Source organism: Augochlora pura, unplaced genomic scaffold (genome assembly GCF_028453695.1).
Source record: "Augochlora pura isolate Apur16 unplaced genomic scaffold, APUR_v2.2.1 APUR_unplaced_8990, whole genome shotgun sequence".
Classification (NCBI taxonomy): domain Eukaryota; kingdom Metazoa; phylum Arthropoda; class Insecta; order Hymenoptera; family Halictidae; genus Augochlora; species Augochlora pura.
The window spans coordinates 971-19,914 of NW_027589824.1; the positions used below are offsets into that span (position 1 = coordinate 971).

Here is an 18,944-nt window from a genome sequence, read left to right on the forward strand (position 1 = left end):
AGATTTTCTAATTAATTTTGTATAGAAAGATTTGTTTAACTGAAAATTCGTTTAACTCGAATCTTGACTTTTAAATTTATTATATGGGGCTATATTATGTCATAGGGCTATTGAATATTGATTCGGTGATATAAAATATTTATATAAAAAGAAATAATACTGTTCTGTAACATTTAACAAGTTCCTATCGCAAAGTTCTTTTATTTGGCATATTATCGAAATTGCTACCCTTTGGAATGAAAAATTGATTTGCGTTCAATGAACTCTTTCAATTCGGCTACAATTTTACCAGAATTGGATAGGAATCTTTTTACATTTAATTCGATCCTTTTGAAATTTATTTTCAGGGGCGCATTATATAAACTTTGTAATTAATTCTTTATAATTTGGCAGCGTATTCTTCGTGTTTAAAAGCGTGCGATGAAAATACCATTACGAGTATTGCTGTGAAAGGCAATGTAATTGCATTTATAGAACACGAAGAACAATCTGCTATGTTACAGTTTTAGCATAATATTTTTGCATTTAGTGTAGTTCTATGTGGTTCGATTATTACGTTTAATAATCATTTTTAAATTAAATAAATCACATTCAAACTAAGATATTAATACCACATTGTATCCCAAGTTAAATATATTCTTATTTTTAATAAATATAAACCCTGTTTTTAATACTTCACCGACTATAATTCGCCTTTTTATGGGTTAACCAATAATTTGTAATTTATTATCAAAGTTAAACTGTAAGATCCCATATTATTATACAATTTGTTAAATATTAGATGCCATTCGTGATGAATAAAGTAAGTAAAATATATGAAATAAATATGGTTTAACACCAATGTTAAGAAAATTGAAAAATGTTAGTTTAATAACCCTGTAATGGCATAAATGATCGTAAAAACAATAACCGAGCCAGCATTGTCCTTTAACCAGCGCCGACCAAGTTTAATCATCCCTTAAAACACTCAAACGCGCGGCAAATTAATATCGTATTTAGCGCTGCATCATACCGGCGATCACCAATCGAATTTCCCATCGCGTAATGGCCGCAGTCGTCCCTTTTGTTACCAGCGCCGTAACCCCCGGCTCCGCTTATTGTCGCGAGTTTTCCGCGTGTTTTTCGCAACGCGGAATAATCGCTAATTGAACAACCGCCATTTGCCGCTCGCACGTTCGCATCGTGTGCGAACACCGTGTGCGTGAAATGCGCTCCATTTTCCATCGGACACTGGCCATTCAATCAGGAACGTGTGCCATAAGCGCCGTGTTACATTCGCCCAAACAATTATCATAATAACGGCGGGTTCGTTTGCTCGTCGAACATGTTACCTCTGAATGCTGGCTGCGAACAATAACGGTGCACACAACTTACCCGAATAAAGGGGGAAAACAGCAAAACAAAAAGAATCGGCCGCTAGGGGGATGAAAATAGAAGGAGAACGGATGAAAACTTCAAATAAGAAAAAACCAAAGATTAATCTTATGATAGTATAGCTTTATTTTAGACTAGAACGGAAAAATAATATAATATTAATATAAAATAATAATAATAATAATAATTAATAATAATAATTAATAATAATAATAATAATAATAATAATTACTAATAATTAATAATTAATAATAATAATAATGATAAGCTATATACACAAGAATTGTAGGACCGACATACATAACATTGTTCTCTGTAACGTGTTTATGCGACTCCATCGACGCGTGTCTCGCGCGTGAATATGAAAATCGTATGTGCGTGTGTGCGTGTGTGTGTGTATGGATGTGTGTCGTGTAAGCTCGTGTGTCGGTGAAGAAAAAAAAAAAGCGAGAAACGGAGCCACACCCTCGTCGGCTGCGAACACGAGCACACGCGGGAAACGAAATAAATTGCTGACGAACGAGATACAAAAAAAGAAAAAAAAAATACAGGAAACAATAATAATAATAATAATGATGAAAAAGTGAGAGAGAACAGCGAGAACGTTTGTAAGCACAAAAAAAGGGAGAATGGACGTGCGTTTGGGATGCCCGAGGCTTGAAGCGGGACACTCGGCAGAGCGTGCCGTTTTTTCGACGGAGGATCGAAGGGGGGGGGGGCGAGGGGTGGCCGGCCGAGAGTATGGCTATCACAAAAAGGGAACTCATAAATAACTAACGCATAAAATAATAATAGTAATTAGTACTAGCCCTGATTAACATCGATGTCGTCGTAATGGCAAATTGGAGTCTTTTCCTCGTGACGACGCGAAGGGTAGCGAAAGAAAAGGATTACGGGGGGAGGTGGGGGTCAAAGAGAGAAACGAGACGATTAGGGTTTCGTGGATGAGAACGAAGGGGGGATGGAGTGGATTAAATGTATGTACGTGGGACGCGTCCGTTTGTTCTCCGAACGATCGCGTTCCTCCGCGGCGAGGTCACGTGCTCGACGGAGAGGCCAGAATCGGGCTCGTTCGTTCTTAAAAAAAAAAAAGGGGGGGGCCCGATCCGGGCCTCTCGCGACAACCGGCGAGCACCGACTCCTCGCCCCAACTATTTACAAGCGTACCGCTAGCGAGAGCACATTTTTTAAGAAGGTTTCCCCACCGTGTGTCGGGTGACACGGTCTCGGAATGGCTTCGCGGATAATGACGTGCGTGTATGATGACGATGATGATAATAATAATGTAAAAATCGAAACAGGGGGGGGTGAAACGAAGGATGGGAGGTGCGCGCGGAGGGGGTAGACGGAGGGCGCGACGCTTCGCTACGCTATGTAGGAATTAAGGGCAACGTGTGTATTCTCCGTTCTTTCTTGGCTATACTATTAATGCATCAAACGCTTTCGAGTAATAATCGAAATGGATAGTACTAAGAATCCATTATAAAATATAATAATAAAGTTCGTAGTAATCTGTATCTCTCCAGTTGCGACGATCGTTACGTTTAATAGCTAATGCTCTCTCTACTCACATGCGCGCTATACTTTTCACCTCTTTCTTTCTTTCTTTCTCCCTTTCTTTCCTTCTTTCTTTCTTTCTTTCTTTCTCTCATGCTCATTCTCGCTCTCTAATCCTCCAGATCATTTCTCTCGTGCTAATTCGCTCATGCTCTCGTCCTCCCGGACGCTTTTTTCCTTCCACACGCTCCCGGCACATGCACACGGAACGAACGCAGCCACACACACACACACGCGCACACACACGGGCGATCACACTTTCTTTCTTTCTTTCTCCAGTTCGCCCCCTCGTATTCACGTTCTACGCTAGAATAGTCATCTGATAGGAACTTTCAGTATTGCCTAGCTCTGGGTATATATATTCGCACTATATATATCTATATATATATATATATGTAAAAAGATCTTTCGAAAACCTCTCTGTATATAAATTCCATATAATGTTCGGGCCCCCTAGAGTATCACACGGGCCGAATTGTACAGGTGTATGTAATACACGCGGTAAACAAAGAAACACGTGCACAACATACAACGACGTAGCTCGCGCACGTTCGAAATTCATTTGTCACGTATCGAATAATTAGCGAGAAACGACGAAGAGAAAAAGTAAGAGTAAAAGAAGAATAAGGAAAAGAGAGATTCTTGCGCTTTCGTCTGGGCAGTCGTTTAGAAGAAAATGAAGCGAAAGGCGTGTTTAAAATCGCGGATCGTCGTTATCTTGGATCGGCGTACGGATGCGCGATCAGGCGAGAATTCCGTTTTCTTTTTCTACAATGCAGCGCGGATCCTCGCCACGTGAATCTAAAAGTATGCGAATTTCGAACGAGACGCGTGTCGAACGGTCGCTTTACAAGAGGTCAGCGAGGCACTCACCGGGCGTGGTGGTAGCCGTGCTAGGCGTTGCGGCACCCGGGTGTTGTTGTTGCTGCGGCTGGAACATCGCCGTAGGGTGAAGGAACAAGGATCCGTACATCATGTTTTCGTCCGATTGCTGCTGCTGTTGCTGCTGTTGGCCGGCTTGCTGATTGGTACCGCCAACCACCGACGCGTTCCCCATCCCCGCGGCGGCGGCGGCGCTGCCGGCGGGGAGGATCGGCGCGCCAGGCGTCGGCGGCACCAGGCTGCCCTCCTCGACGGCGACGCGCACCGACTCGATGTGCCGTCGCGAGAACACGTGCTCCTGCAGCGGCGACTTCGCCGAGTAACGGACCGAGCACAGCCTGCACTCGTCGGGCCCGGTCGGGCCGCGGTGCGGCTGGACCGCCGAGCCCTCCGCCGGCAGGCCCGCCGCTAATCTGGCCTTCTTTTCCTTGGCGCGGGCGTTCTGGAACCAGACCTACAGTCGGCTCGATTAGATCGCGGGCTCGTCGAGGCGCACGGGTCCGGATCGAACGGTCTACCGAGATTTTGACGAACCATCGACAATCGGGGATCGATATCTACTGAATTTGCATTGCTCCCTGAACCGCCGTCGATCTTGAAAATGAAGAAATTAAAAGATGATTTAATGAGAGAGTCGCATGGGGACACGTTTCGCGGTTCGACAGAATTTCTTTCTTTCTTTTTTTTCTCTTCCCCGATTCAAACGCCTCGATCATTGTCGTTAATATTCTCTTTTTGCTCCCCCCGGTAGTGCAACCCCTCGCGCGAACAGTTGACACAGTCGAATAAAAAAATCACCGGTTCGCGGCGTATTAGATATGTAAAACGCAGAAATCGTTTTCCTACCTCGTTCCGCCACGGAAATTACTGTTTCAAACTGTCGCCGCTACTTTACTTTGCGTCGCGGCGGTACCAACGACGATCATTATCAGCGCGGACCAACTTTTCTGTAGCCGCTTTGAACTATAGACGCGGGAGACCGTCACATCCAACCCTTTCCCTGTCCGTCGGCACATATTCGAAACCGTTACTATTCGAGACTGTATTTTAAAATTCTTCGGAAGCACCTTTCGACGCGACGATCGTCAGAGTGTCGAACAAACGACTATAGCAAACGATAGAACCGTGGCAACTCCGACACGTTTGAAGGGTGTCGCTGAAACGACGAAAGTTCTTCGATCCGGACCTGATAGAGGATTGGGAGGCGTCCGCGGCTAGGAATAATTGTCATCGGTCAGAGGTAGATCGCTTACCTGTACCACGCGCTTCGGCAGGCCGATCTCGCGACCGAGCATCTCGCATTCAGCCATGGTTGGTGTCTTGTAGTCCGAGAACAGCGACTTCATCACCTTTACCTGAGTCGCCGACATCTGAGTGCGATACCTTTTGCCGCTGGACTGGCCGGTCCCACCGCTGGCGCCGGTCACCGCCGGCACCGCCGCGCTCCCGGTTCCCACGGAGGCGGACCCCTGTCGCGAGCTCTGCGTGCTCGACGCGGGACTCGCTGGACCGCTCTCGTCGTCCAAAAACTCGGTGGTCTCGCTCAGGCTGTCGTCGTCGCAGATGCTGCGCTCGGATAGGTCGGTCAGCGGGCCGCAGTCGCTGCCGCCGCGGAAGTGCATGCCGTGTTGTTCCTCGAGGAGGTTGCTCAGCCCGCCGAGGCTCAGCTTCATCGGCCGGCTGAGATCGACCGGCTTGCTCAGGTCCAACGGGGACTCGCCGCTGTTGTTGCCGGACGCCTGGTGGTTCGTCGCCTCCTGCTTGCCGTTGCTGGCGTGGGCCTGCAGCTCGCTGATGTATCTCTTCATCGACTCCTCGTAGTACTTCTTCAGCGAGGCCTCCATGTCGGTGTTGAACGGAGGGAACAGCGGCGGCATCATGTTCGGCGTGCTCGGGTTCGAGGGCGCCGACTCCATCGAGAGCTCCTCGTCGGGGATGTTGTCGATGTTCACCTCGCCGCGCGCCACCTGGTCGGCGTGCTTGCTGCTCAGGTGCGACTCCAGCGCGGACTTGACTTTGAACAGCGCCGGGCAGAACGGGCATCGCTTGTTGATCACCTGGCTGTGCGCGCGGAACTGGCCCTTGCGCTCGCGGGCCCGAGTGTTCTGGAACCACACCTGCACCACGCGTTTCTTCAGACCGACCTCGCGGGCGATCGTCTCCAGCATCTTCCGGGACGGGTTCGACTCGACCTGGTACTTCTGGTAGAGATAGTCCAACTGCTCCGGCAGTATCGTCGTCCGCAGTCGCTTGTCCTTCGGCTGCTCGCTGTGCTCGGAGTTCGAGCGCGACTCGCCGCCCGTTCCGTCGTCGAAGTCCTCGTACTTTCGTTTTCTGTCCTGCATCATCGCGATCAGGGGATGAGGGGTCTCGGCCGCCACGCCGGTGGTGGCGTTCAACGCCTGCTGCTGGAGGATCCCGAACGGCGAGTCCGGCGGGTAAGCGGGTGGAAACAGGGACGGGTTCATGATATGTACTAGCTGATGCTCGCGCCACAGTTCGAACCGTCCGAACATCAGGTTGCATTTGTCGCACTGATAACTCTCCTCCTTGGACTCGGCCTGCGATTGCGCCTGCGACTGGGACTGCGACTGGGACTGCTGCTGTTGCTGCATCGGCTGCTGGGGCTGCTGATGCGACTGCGTCAACGTTTGTTGCTGATGGTGCGGGGACGCGGTGGTGTTCAGCGGCTGTTGCAGTTGCTCCGCGAGGGCCGGCGCGGACGACGGATTGTTCGACGTGACGTTCGTGGTGGTGGTCGTCGAGCTGCTGTTGCTGTCCTCGGAACTGAGAACGGCCGCGACCTGCGCCGCGGCCGCCTGCGCCTGCGCGCTCCTCTTCGCGTCCTCCTCCTTGAAGCAGTGGGTCTTCTGATGTCTGATCAGCTCGTAGTATCTCTGGAATACGAGCAAACACTTCTTGCACTGGTAATTCAAGCCCGGCGTTCTCTGGAACCGGCCGGACCCGTCGTCGCCCTCGCGGTTCCCCGGCGTCACCGGCTCCGCGGCCGGCTGGTTCTCGTACACCTTGCGCGCCTTCTGTCTAGCGTTTTGAAACCAGACCACGATCACCCGTGGACTCAATCCGAGAAGCTTGCTCAAGTACTCGAGGTCGTCGTCCTTCGGGTACGCGTTGTTCTCGAAGAACTCCTGGAGCACCTTGATCTGGTAATCGGTGAATCTCGTCCGATTCGCCCGCTTCCCGGAACTGTTGCCCGACGAGCTGTTGCCGTTCGAGCCGCCGCTGAAGGAGTAGTCCGTCGGCCCGCGGCCGGGACTGAGCGACCTCTGCGGCGTCAACGCCAATCCTGCCATGGAGCCGGGCACCACTCCGCCTGGGCCAGGATTGGGACTGGCGAAACCCTGCGGGCCCAGTTTCGGCGGCAGCATCGGGATGCTCGGCGCGCTCGTCGTCGTCGACGAGTGCGACGAGACGTCGTGGTGCATGGGGAACACGGAGCTCATACTGAGCGCCGGCGAGTGCGGCCGTGATTGTTGACCGCCCGAACTGCCGGGCGAATGATGTTGCTGCTCCTCTTGGTGCTGCGACTGCTGTTGAACGTGACACTGCGGCGGCTCCTGTATCTCCTGCTTTATCTCGCTGGTCTGCGACGCGTTCGCGCTCGTCGCCGACGGCGGCGGCGACGCCTGCTTGTTCGGGCTTTTATCGTCCGAGGAACTGTTACCGGACACGCTGGAATTCAACGGGGTTACCTTCGCCTCCCCGGTCTTCTCGTACTCCTCGAGATTCAGCGTGGTGCTCGGCGGATTGTTGAAATTGTACGGGCTGTCTTTGTTGCGCTGACGCTCTTTGAACAACGTGTTACGGAACCAATGTTTTATCACTTTCGGCGGCAGCCCGCTCTGCGCCGCCATGTCTAGGATCTGCTCCTCGCCCGGCGAATTGTTTATATCGAAATGCGCCCGCAGGATTTTTAGCTGTTCGTCCGTTATGCGCGTACGCGCACGTTTCTGAGAAGCGGCCGCGCTCGCCTGGAATACGAAAAGATTCATCTGTGCTTTCTTTCCATGTCTGACACGGCGACTGATATATTATATCGTGTTGCCGTTGCTCTAAATTATATAAATCGGTTAACATTGTTGTCAATTAGATAACAATCGGGCAAGGCGATACCAACGATTCTCAACATTGTTCGCGTAGTTTGTAAACTTAGAATATTCTTTAACGAATAAACATCTAAATAAAAAAGAAACAGTCTTTTATATAAATAAAATATTGATATAGTGATACAATATCTATAGTCTGTTGAAACATGAATTGACATCGAATCGCGGATGAGTACATGCATATTCAATTGTCAAATAAATTGCTATTCTAGACAATTTATTTTTTAATTTTTTTTAATCTCACTGTTTTCGTGTACAATTTTTTCAACAAATCAAGATCGAACATTCCTGGAATACCTGTCACTGTTCGATTCCATTTCTTTACTACAGAAATAATAATTTATCAGGAGAAACAAACTTTCATTCATGCCAGCATTTATTAAAAAATATCTAAATTAATTTATTTAAAATCTCTAACCGATGAGTTTAACGTTAATATCATTGCAGCTTCGAACGTGTGAGAGTTGAACTGTTAAGAAAGTTTACGCGAAAATAAAAATTGGCCTGGCATTTAAAAAAAAACATAGTATTATAGGATTAAAAAATTACTCACAGCTGCCGCTTGTTGTTGTTGCAGAGCGAGATGTTGTTTCGCCAGAAGATCAGCCTGAGCGTTGATCGGCGGATAGGCGGTCGCAGCGCCGTCGTAAGGCGGCGGGGGTAGCATCATGGGTACCAGAGGTGGTTGCAGATTCATCGCGGCCAAAGCGGGAACGTTCAATCCGAGTGGAAGTCCCATCATGCCCATCATCAGTCCAGGATATTGCTGAAGCTGTTGTTGCAACTGCGAGGCCGCCATGGCGTTCAAAGCAGCCTGCATCTCGGACATCTGTTGGGCCAGCGTGAGCTGAGCGTGCTGTTGTTGTTGCTGTTGCTGCTGCTGTTGTTGCTGCTGCTGTTGCTGTTGTTGTTGCTGCTGCTGTTGTTGTTGAGTATGATGGGACTGACTGGTCGGTAATACGGTGGCCGTGGTCGAATCGGTGCTCGACACGGGCGTGTTGCTCAACGCGGGCGTGGTCGCGGGGGTAGTCGAGGTCGCTTCCGGAGTCTTGCTGATCCGTTCTTTGGTCTCAGCGATCTCCTCCTTCTCTTTCTCGCGGTGCTCCTTGTCGGAGCTGAGGTCCTGGGGCTGACCGGAGGCGGGAGTGGAGCTTCTGGGCGCAGACGACGTGGACGAGGACGTCGCGACGGTGACCACCACGCTTTTCTTTTCATACTCGCACTTGAATTGTTGCGCGTACTTCTCGAGAAACTCGCGGGGCACCAGGTCGCGATGCACCTCCTCGCAGTGCGCCTTCAACACCCAGACGCTGCTGAACTCCTTGTTGCAATGCTGGCAAGTGCTTCTGGTCAGTTCCGGTATGACGTCGTCGTCGTTCGGCTCCTCCGCTTCCTCCTCCCTCTCCCGCGCCGCCTGGGCGGCCAGCGCCTGCTTCTGCTGTTCCTGCTTCTGTTGTTCCTGCTGAGCCTGGAGCGCGGCCGCAGCCTCCTCCTCCTTCCGCTGCCGTCTCTGATGGTTCTCGTTGAATTGCATCACAAGGTCGAAGCCGAAGCTCTCCAACAGGTGCTTGTACATCTGCGAGGTTTTGTGACGGGGCTGCGACAGGATGTCCTGTGTCGTCTGCGAAGCGTGCTGCACGCTCTGTTGCATGTGTTGCTGCGGCCCGGGCGTCGTGGACGTCGGCGGCGGTGTTTTCGCCGGCGTGGACGGGACGAGCTGCTGCGACGCCGCCAGTTGTTGAAACAATGCCAACGGATTGCTGAAGATACAATAGAGCTGTTGATGCGTGGCGAGCTGCTCCTGGTTGACGAACAGCGCGCTGCAACGGGGACAGGACAGCATTCCCGTGTTGCCGGTGTTCAGGTTGACGGGCGGGCTGTTCGGGCTGGACGGCGGCGGCTGCTCGATCAACGGCCGCGCGAGATCCAATTGGCCGCTGGCCGCGAGATCCGGCAGCTTGCTGGCCCTCGTCTGATGCAGCACGCTCCTCATGTGAATGTCCAGGGTGCTGCCCTGCGAGTACGCCACTTTGCAGATGTTGCACTTGTACGGCTTCTTGTCCTGATCTTGCTGGGAATCCGGCGACTCTGTCGGACTCGCCGGCGGCACCACCGATATCAGCGTGTTGTTGTTCCCTTGCTCCTGCATGGCCCTCTTCAATTTGTGCAGGTGACTCACGCTGTTGTAATGGACCAGCAGTATGTTCTTCTGAGTGAAACTCTCTTTGCACACGTCGCATTTGTACGGTCTGTTCGGGTCCAAGTACTTCTCCATCGGGTAGGACATCTTCTCACCCTTGCGGTGCAGCAGCGTCTTGTTGTGACCGGTCAGGTAGCTCTGCCGCGTGAACGCGAGTTTGCAGCGATGACATTTGAACTTTCTGCCGGGATCGTGGTAGGAATCCTCGGCGACCGGCTGGCTGTTCAGATAGTCCTCGAGGAGACGCTGCTCCTTGTGCATCGGCGACGAGTCGCTCGCGTCGCTCTCCTCCTCCTCGGCCTTGCTCGCGTCGTCCTCGACGCTCTGCTCCCCGCTCAGAGTCCCCTGTCGCCGGAAGCTCTCCTCGGTGAGCGCCTGCAGGAGCGGGTGCGCGTGCAACAGGCTCTGCTTGTACTGCGCCAGCTCGTCCTCGTGCAGGTCCGCGTGCGTCGACTCCAGGTGTCTCTGGAGCGCCTGCACCGACCGAAACGATCTCCCGCACAGCGCGCACTTGGTCGCGTCCCTGATCGCGTGATACTGCGAGTGTTGCTGCAGCTTCTCCAATGTCTTGAACGCCAGGCTGCACTGGCCGCACCGGTACTTGTACACGTGCTTCTCGCTGACCGCCAGGGTGGGCGTCGTCGCCGGATGCGTCTCCCTGTGGTGTTGCTGCAGCTCCTCCAAAGAGCGACAGATCCGTCCGCAGATCGTGCACCGCGTGATCTCCTCGATCTCGTCGTTGCCGCCGCCGCCGCCGCCGCGCTCGTTCATCTCCTCCTCCTGCGGCGGTTTCGTCGTGGTGGTCGGCGACGTCGGCGTCGTCACCGCCGGCGTCGACGTGTTCCTCGGGTTGTTGTTCAGCCAGTGGCTCTGGTCGACCAGCAACAGTAGTCGCTGCAGACCGTCCGCGTTCACCGAATGGATCTGCATCACGTGCTTCTCGAGCGCGGACCGTTCCCGGAAACCGTCCTGGCACAGCGGGCACAACAGATCAGGCGGCGGCTCCTCCTTCACCGTCTCCGCCTTCTCGTCCGAGTCCTGCACATGGGCGACCTGCAAATGCTGCCGCAACTCCTCCCGCGACGTCGGCTGATACGTGCAATACGGACAGGAGACGTCCTCGTGCTCGTTCTCCGGCTCCTGTTCCGTCTCCTGATCGTTCTCCGGCTCTTGCTTCACCTCGTTCCCGCATTCGCTACCCTCTTCCCGTCGTTCTACAAACATCGAAACGGTCACTCGCTATTGCTGGCGAGACTCTTTTTTATCTTCGACATCTAAGATAACGAACTTCTTCTATCTACGATTCTATCGTGCCCATGCAATCTCAGCAGCCCCGAGCAGAAAATTCAAAGTTTTCGCGACATGCAACGATCGACAGCTTTTCAATAATTTAGAGAAAATAAATAAATAAATAAATGGCATTGTTTCCCTCCCTATTTAACTCCTTGCCGTTCCATCTGTTGTGGAATTGAAACGATTAGGAACCGTTTCGATTGCAATCATTTCTTAGAAGACCCAGCGACTTTGCATTTGATGCGAGCCTATATTCAATCGAAGCGCAGAGTTTAGACGAATTATCACAGCTGCGTATAATTTTCAAAGAGAAATTATCATGTAACGGCAAGGATAGATTCTTAGAAAGTCATTTCGTCTGCGACGCGTGTTGAAACGAAACATCGGTCAAAGGTGTTCCGTCTAATTTCTGCCGGAATTGTCAGCTCGATTATTTAATCGGCTTAGCAGCGACTCAACCCGACAACCTTATTTGCGACAGAGGGAAGAAGCTTCCATTTATGCAGCGTTAAGGGAAACAGTTTTAGCAGCTACGTGTATAGATATCGCAGATGCTTCCTTGACTCGGGGGGTAACAATGCCGTCGAAATTACAGATTGGCGATACAAAATTATCGATGGTCCGTTCTCCACGGGGACGAGAAGCGGATAGAGAGCGGGCCCCGGCACGCGAAAGCGAGAGAAGAAATAAAGAACGACCGCCTATTCGCGTGGTCTGGTATTGTCCGAAACCGCATTTACAATCGAACACGGAGAGCGTCAGTTGCGAGAACACAACGGGACGCGCGCGCGCGCGCGCGAAAGGCCCGACGCGCGTGCTGCTGGTTTTCTCCTCCTCGTGCACGCGCGTTTTCGTTCTTCCTCGTATATTTATGTAAGTACAGGCCAGCCGATATAATAACGCTCTGCATTGTGCGTGGCGCGGGGCACACGCCACGGCCATATGCCACCAGCAGAAAAATTACTGTCATTGCCTCTTAATTGCGCGATAATCGATGAAAACAACTGAATTCACGAAGGTGTTTCTGAAACCGCTTTCCACGACGCGAGGTTCCCTTTCCACGGTCCGCGGAGGCCTTCCTTTTCATAAAACAGGACTGCTAATCACCCACCGAATCGTTAATAATTCGATGACAGATGGCCGCTATTAAGCCGAGAAATTAATTCGCGCATACGTGGGCGTTCCGACAAAAAGAGACGCACTCTGTTTTATTCGCCGTGAAATTAAAACGAAGTTGTTCCAGCCGAACGATTTTTAACCCCTTTGCCCTACGATTCCTTTCGCGAGGTGTTCATTAGCTTTTATTCGTTCTTAATGTTTTCTTTGATAGGACGATATTGACGATTCTATAATTAAATAAATAATAGACAATTCTTATTTCTATTTAGCTTCGTAATTTTTGAATTGCAACTCTACGGGGGCTCAATATAAAAAATAAATACATTAATAAAATAGAGATAACAAGTGTATATAATAGAATTAGGCTACGTAGTAAATAAATAAATAGACAAAATAACAATAGCAATTTAGCAATGAAAGATAATAAATATAGGTATATATAAATAACTCGATAGATAAAAAGATGAGCGTGAGAAAAGAATGAAATAGACATATCAATAAATAGATAAATAGATACATAAATAGATACAGTATATTGTTCATTATAAAAAAGAGATTCTAAAGATTTTCACCAGCATGCGCCACATAGAATATAGCTAAATCACACGAAGAAAACTTGACAGCAAGATTTGAAAATAGCGAGAAGTAATAGTTTAGCAGTGATATGCTAAATTGGAAAATATCGGGTTGATAATTAAGTGATCGCAGATTTTGTTAATAGATGTATATATTGTCTGTACTTCCACCTTTAATTTAGCAAGAAAATTGCAGCGATTAATTATTTAGTTTCGTTTTTATTACAATTTGAAGATGGAAGGGCAAGGCATATTTTATTACTTTATTCCCCCCGAAAAACAAGTATCGTAAGCACGATTATTATGTTTTATATATAGTATATTAAAATGAAGCCATGAAAAAGGGCAGCGTGAAAATTGATTTTCCTAATTGAATAAATATAATATAAATATATAAAAAATATAATAATATTTTTAAGCAAAAGAATATAATTTTCCTTGTTATTTTGTATCCGCAAATACTTGGTTGCCAATAGAATAAAAATTGAAACTACATCGTCGATTCGCTACCGGCGACGGAAACCAAGAAATAGAAGTGGCGAAGCTTAAGAGGATAACTAATCTCGAGTACTCACCGCTGTTGACACTGGTAGCGTTGGGTGTGGTAGGTGTGTTTGGACTGGATTGCTGGGCTGGCGGTGCATCGGGATCGCCGACGACTTGAAAAACGTCGCCGATATCGGTGTGCGGCGTCTCGTTCCCTTGGATGCCGCTCCGCCGATGAAGCTGATGCAGTTGCTCCATTTGCAGGTGTCTCAGGGATCTGACGTGCTGCAGCAGCGGCAGCCTGTGGCGCGCGCTGAACCCGCACAGGGCGCAGTGATAAAGTTTGCCCTGGGTGGGCACGTTGGTGCTCGCCTCGTGTAGATGACGTAGAAGCAGGGCGGCGGCCTCGTGTCTCGGCGACGCGGCGTGCAGGGCCAGCTTATGAGCGCTGTTAGTGTAATAGTCGCACGCGTGGCAACGCAGTTGCGCGGTGCTGGTCGGCGACGCCAAATACTTCAACTTCCACTCGTTCCGCGGGCCGCCCTCCTTCACGTGGTTCACGTGCTGCAGCCGCTGCAGATGCTTGTCCGTTTTGCAGTGGAGTTGAAAGTTCGCTTTTAAATTAGTTTTATAGGAACAAAGTTTGCACACAAAGTGGCCGGCGACCAGGGCGAGGATCTCGCCCTCGCGCGTCCGCGTCCTGTCCACGGCCAGATGGTGGGTCAGCGCCTCGAGCGAGTCGGTCGCGAAGTTGTTGCAGACGCAGCACTGGTAAAGATGGGACGGATCGGGATCGGCCGGTTCCGGCGGCGGATCCATGCTGTCCGGTGAAAGTCCGACGTCCCCGCCGAGATTTCCCATCGCGCCCATGCTCGCCATACCGCCCATAATTTCCGGCGGGAGCTGCGGCGGCAGCTGACCGCCGGTCATCATTTGAATCAATAGGGCCTGATTGTAAGCCATGTCGGCCAGCGCCGCCTCGGCGTGCTGGGGCTTGTCCAAGCCGCCTAGGTGCAGCAACTGCTCGAGCTGCTGTTGGTGCTGCTGTTGCGCTTGTTGGTGGTGATGCTGTGCTTGCTGGTGGTGGGACTGCAACGCGGACAGGGTCTGCATGTGTTTCACGTTCTGTTGCAGGACCAGCATGTTGTGCGTGTGCTTCTCGCTGGTCATGTGTATCCTCAGGTTGCGGGCAACGTTGGTCTCGTAGTTGCAAACGTCGCAGCGAAACGTCGGCTTCGGTTTGCTTTGGTTGCCGGCCTGGCCGGCGATGTGCGGACTGTGGTTCTGTTGGTGGTGCGGACTTCTCGTCGGCATCGGCGCGTCCTGCGACGAGGACGGATTGCTGGCGCCCGAGCTGCCGCCGCCGCCCTGCTGCAGCTCCTGCATGTTATTCAAATGCTTGTCGCTCTGCATGTGAATGCTCAGGTTGCCCTTCGTCGTCGTCGAATAATTACAAACCTCGCACCTGTAGGGCTTGTAACCGCAGGTGTAGGTCTCGCCCCGCGCTAACCTGGGATGCGGTTGGCCAGCGATGCAGTATATGCAGGACGTCTCGCTCTCGGGATGCTTCTCCTTCATATGGATCTCGAGGGTCTCTTGGTACTTGTAATGCCAATTACATTTCGGACACTTTAACGTTTTGCAGGAGTTTCGACTGTGTATGCCCGCCAACGGTCCACCGGGGCCCGCTAGCCGGCTACTGGCGAGTATCAGTTCGCACTTCGGGCACTCGACGCCGCTCGGCCTGCCCTGCATGTGCTCGGGGCAGACGCCGATGGTGGTGCCCGTGAGGAAATTCGGCGGCTGCTGCGTCAGGGCAGCGTAAGAAGACGGCGATCCTTTGGTCGAGGAACTCGGCGGCGGCGGCGGCGACGTGTAATGCATGCCGGCGTCCGGCGCTTTGGCCCAGGACGCGGCGCTCACCTGCGCCCCGGTCCATTGGTGTTGCTGCGGCTGCTGATGATTGTACGCGAGCGGATGATTCGAGTGCGACGTGGGCGTGGTGGGCGTGCTCGGCGACGGCCTCTGTTGCTGTTGCTGCTGTTGCTGCTGTTGAGGACTGCTCGGTACGCCGGGCGTGCTGGCTGGCGTGCTGGTCGCCGTCGGTGGCTCGTGCTCGTTGGACTCGGCCCGCTGCTGCTGCTGCTGTTGGCTCTGCATCTGCGCGGGCGACGACTGCGGGCACGTGGAGTTCGTCACCGGCTCGAGAAAGCTGACCAACGGCTGCTTTCCTCTGCCCACCGCCTGGATGATCGCCGACGCGGTCGAGTGGGAAAGTACCTGTCTCTCGTCCTCCATCAAGGTCAGCTGGTGCTCGCCCTGCGCGTGCGCCACGAAGCTTTTCGCGTAGCCGAAGCTCAGCTTGCATATGAAACACATCAAAATAGGTTTCACGGGCACGGAGGCGGCCGGCGGCGGCGGGGCTGTCGGGGGCGGTGGCGGCTGTTTGCTGCCCTCCGCGCTTCTGTAGCTGATCACCCGATAGCTGTGCATTACAGGAAGATCGGGATTGTGCTGCTGGGCGGCCGAGCGTTGCTGTTGCTGTTGCTGTTGCTGCTGGTACGCCTGGTGGGCGTACAGTCTCGACACGTAGTACGCGCTCGCGATTTGAGGAAATACTAAAGAATGAGGAACAGAGACACCGCGCCCGTCTACAATGCAACCGTCCGGCAACGAATCGTCCTCGCTCAGCTCGCTCTCGCCCTCGATTATGTACGCGGAACCGTCCGGATTGTAGACGATCTTCCCGTCGAACTTCTCAACGTCGCCGCCCGTCGGGCTCGGGCTCGGGCTCGGACCTTGCTGCTCCTGCTGTTGCTGGCCTTGCGATTGCATGGTCATCGTGGTAGTGGTAGTGGTCGTGGTCGTGTCCGCGATCGGCGTGGGCGTTGGTATGGCATCGCGGGTGCAGGGTTCCGTGCCCGAGGGTGGACTGGCCGTGCGGGGGTGGTGCGGCTGGTGCAGCGCGGCCCCCGCTGCCGGGGGGGACCCGCCCCCTCGACCCCCCTCCTCCTCCGGGCTCATCTCCTGCTTTTGCTGCGTGTACGGGGAATTTTGATAGGGTCCGCCGTGTTGCTGTTGACGCTGCTGCTGGTGCTGGTGTTGATGTTGTTGATGTTGCTGCTGCTGCTGCTGCTGTTGCTGATGATGGGCCGCCACCAGCTGCTGATATAGCTGATGCTGCCCGATCGCGCTCGACGTCTGCTGTTGAAGATGCGAGGGAGGAATGTTGTGGTGCTGAAGGTGGTACTGGGGGGGATGAGGCTCACTGGAGGGCATCACCCCAAACGTGAGGCGGGCGCCAGCCTCACATCACCTACGGCGCCTGCGCCTACGCACTCTCGACTGACTCTTCTTCTTCTCCGCCGCCTCCTGACGAATGCTGCGCTCCCCACCCTCGTCAATCGCAGTCTATTCGTAATCGTAAACTCTTCACCATCAACGGACACTTTACTAGCTACCCCGACGCAACCCCAGGTCGTACCTGTAACACAGAACAATTCCACTCGATTACGTAATGCCAACGTTACAACATTTTTTCAAATAACAGTGAAATGATTTCTTTAATACACGTACTAAACGTACATGATAATCAAAGTGACACGAAAGGTTTAAGATGGTGCCTGTGAATATGTTATTTTTTTATATTTGTTAGCATAAACTGTGCTATTCGAACGAAACCCTCGCCCCTCTCAAAATCACACGAATGAGATGGCCAATCCATCACCATTCCTTGAAATTAATCGACCATTTAATTTCAATGACGGTAAAGCGATGTTTTCACACGTCTTGTGCTTATCGATGAATCCGTTTAATGTGAGATTAACGTCATAGCCGAAGACAATGATTTGCGAAAATAATAACTGAACAACGAAACTTCTGCATCGCAAATGATCACGTTCTTTCGAGTTTTGCGTAAATGGAATTTAAAAGGTTAGAAGAAAAAGGTGTGAAGAAACAAACATCCTAAAAGTACTTGTACAAATAACTCTGTACATCCCAAAGAACGAGTATCAATACCTAATCAAACATTAGCGATGCCCATACGTTGCTGCGACGCGTAACTCGACTAGTCGATTTTACCATAAAAATTGGAGATCCGACTCTGTTCTCACGGATTCGAAACAAAGCTAGTGTTCACAAAACGTTCAACTAATTTTCGCGCAGCGTTCGCGTGGCAGTCCCCGATTCGTTTCCGGCGCCGAGCATCCAGGAGATCTCGGCTCGCCCATCCAAGAGGGAATGATTTCGCGAGGAGCATTATGAGATGGTCTAGCCGGGTTAATCCGGGCAAACAGTGCCGGCTCTGAGGACAGTCAAAAGATAGCGAAATACGTAGAAAACGCGGCAAGCTGCGTGTACAGAGGATCAAGCCGGCGATGGCCCCGGTTCGGTACACAACGCCCGAAGAGAGAGCGAGAGAGAGAGAGAGAGAGAGGCTCGGGGCATGGTAACACAAGGCATCCTGTGTTCGGATTACCTGGGCCCTCACGGTGGACCCAGCTGTGTTTGCGGCCCGGCCACGCTTATCTATCGATTGGTTATTGACGTCTCTCTCCTGCCCTCTTCTCACCGAAAGAGGAAAACCATAACGGAAAGCGAGATCGCAACGTTGAAATTCGAGGGAATGAATGCAACTCTTGTGCGGCTTTCAGATTAAGGCGTTCTTTTTCCCCCTCACGATAGCCCGTCTACGGCTAGGATTTTTTTTCTAGTCGTAAAAGGACAAATTGTCCGGCTCGGCAAACAGATAACGAAGACGTCGCCGGGCACTTTGAAAATCGAGATATCCCGAAGCGTTCGTTTCCACGACCGATCCTAGATCAGGATGCGTATTCAATGATCTAGTCTCGTGACTACGCCGTCGCAGATTGTTCGAAAAGCCCCACGTGGGCTCGTACAATCCAACAAGCCAAAAAAAGACTGCATTTGGATTTATGCATTACGCGCGCGAGAGAGAGAGAGAGCACAGCGTGACAGACGAGTCCCTCTCATCCCCGTGGAAGCAACCGCGGGACTCTCTCTCCCCACTCCCCTCTGTCCGATCACCGTTTCGTACAGTTTCCTTTCTTGTCGGCTGCAAGTGCACACATCGCTGGACATCGCGATACATACGTGTGTGCGCGCACGGTGTTACGCGGTCTCTCTCTCTCCTTCGCTATCTTTATTCGCGAGCTCGCCCTTCGCCTTTCCCTCCTATCAGCGCGGTTATAATTCCGCGTCTCCGGCGACGCCGCTTTTATAGCGCGCCGGGGGCCACCGCAAGCGATCGTTTCCTCCGATTATCCTTGATCTAACCGCCCGGACTAATGTCAATCGCGCGGCGGACAC

General features: G+C 51.8%; 1 protein-coding gene across 1 annotated transcript in view; it reads right to left on the reverse strand.

Moving 5' to 3' along the window:
* Positions 1–1,497: 1,497 nt before the first annotated feature.
* LOC144478193 (zinc finger homeobox protein 3-like) overlaps positions 1,498–18,944 on the reverse strand; it is a 22,959-nt gene continuing 5,512 nt past the window's right edge. The window contains exons 2-5 of the mRNA XM_078195931.1: positions 13,703–17,097; positions 8,494–11,354; positions 5,067–7,805; positions 1,498–4,267 (exon numbers count right to left, since the gene is read on the reverse strand). Of these exons, the coding sequence (XP_078052057.1) occupies positions 3,779–4,267; positions 5,067–7,805; positions 8,494–11,354; positions 13,703–16,892 (9,279 nt within the window). The 5' untranslated portion in view covers positions 16,893–17,097 and the 3' untranslated portion in view covers positions 1,498–3,778. The remainder of the gene's footprint in view (positions 4,268–5,066; positions 7,806–8,493; positions 11,355–13,702; positions 17,098–18,944) is intronic.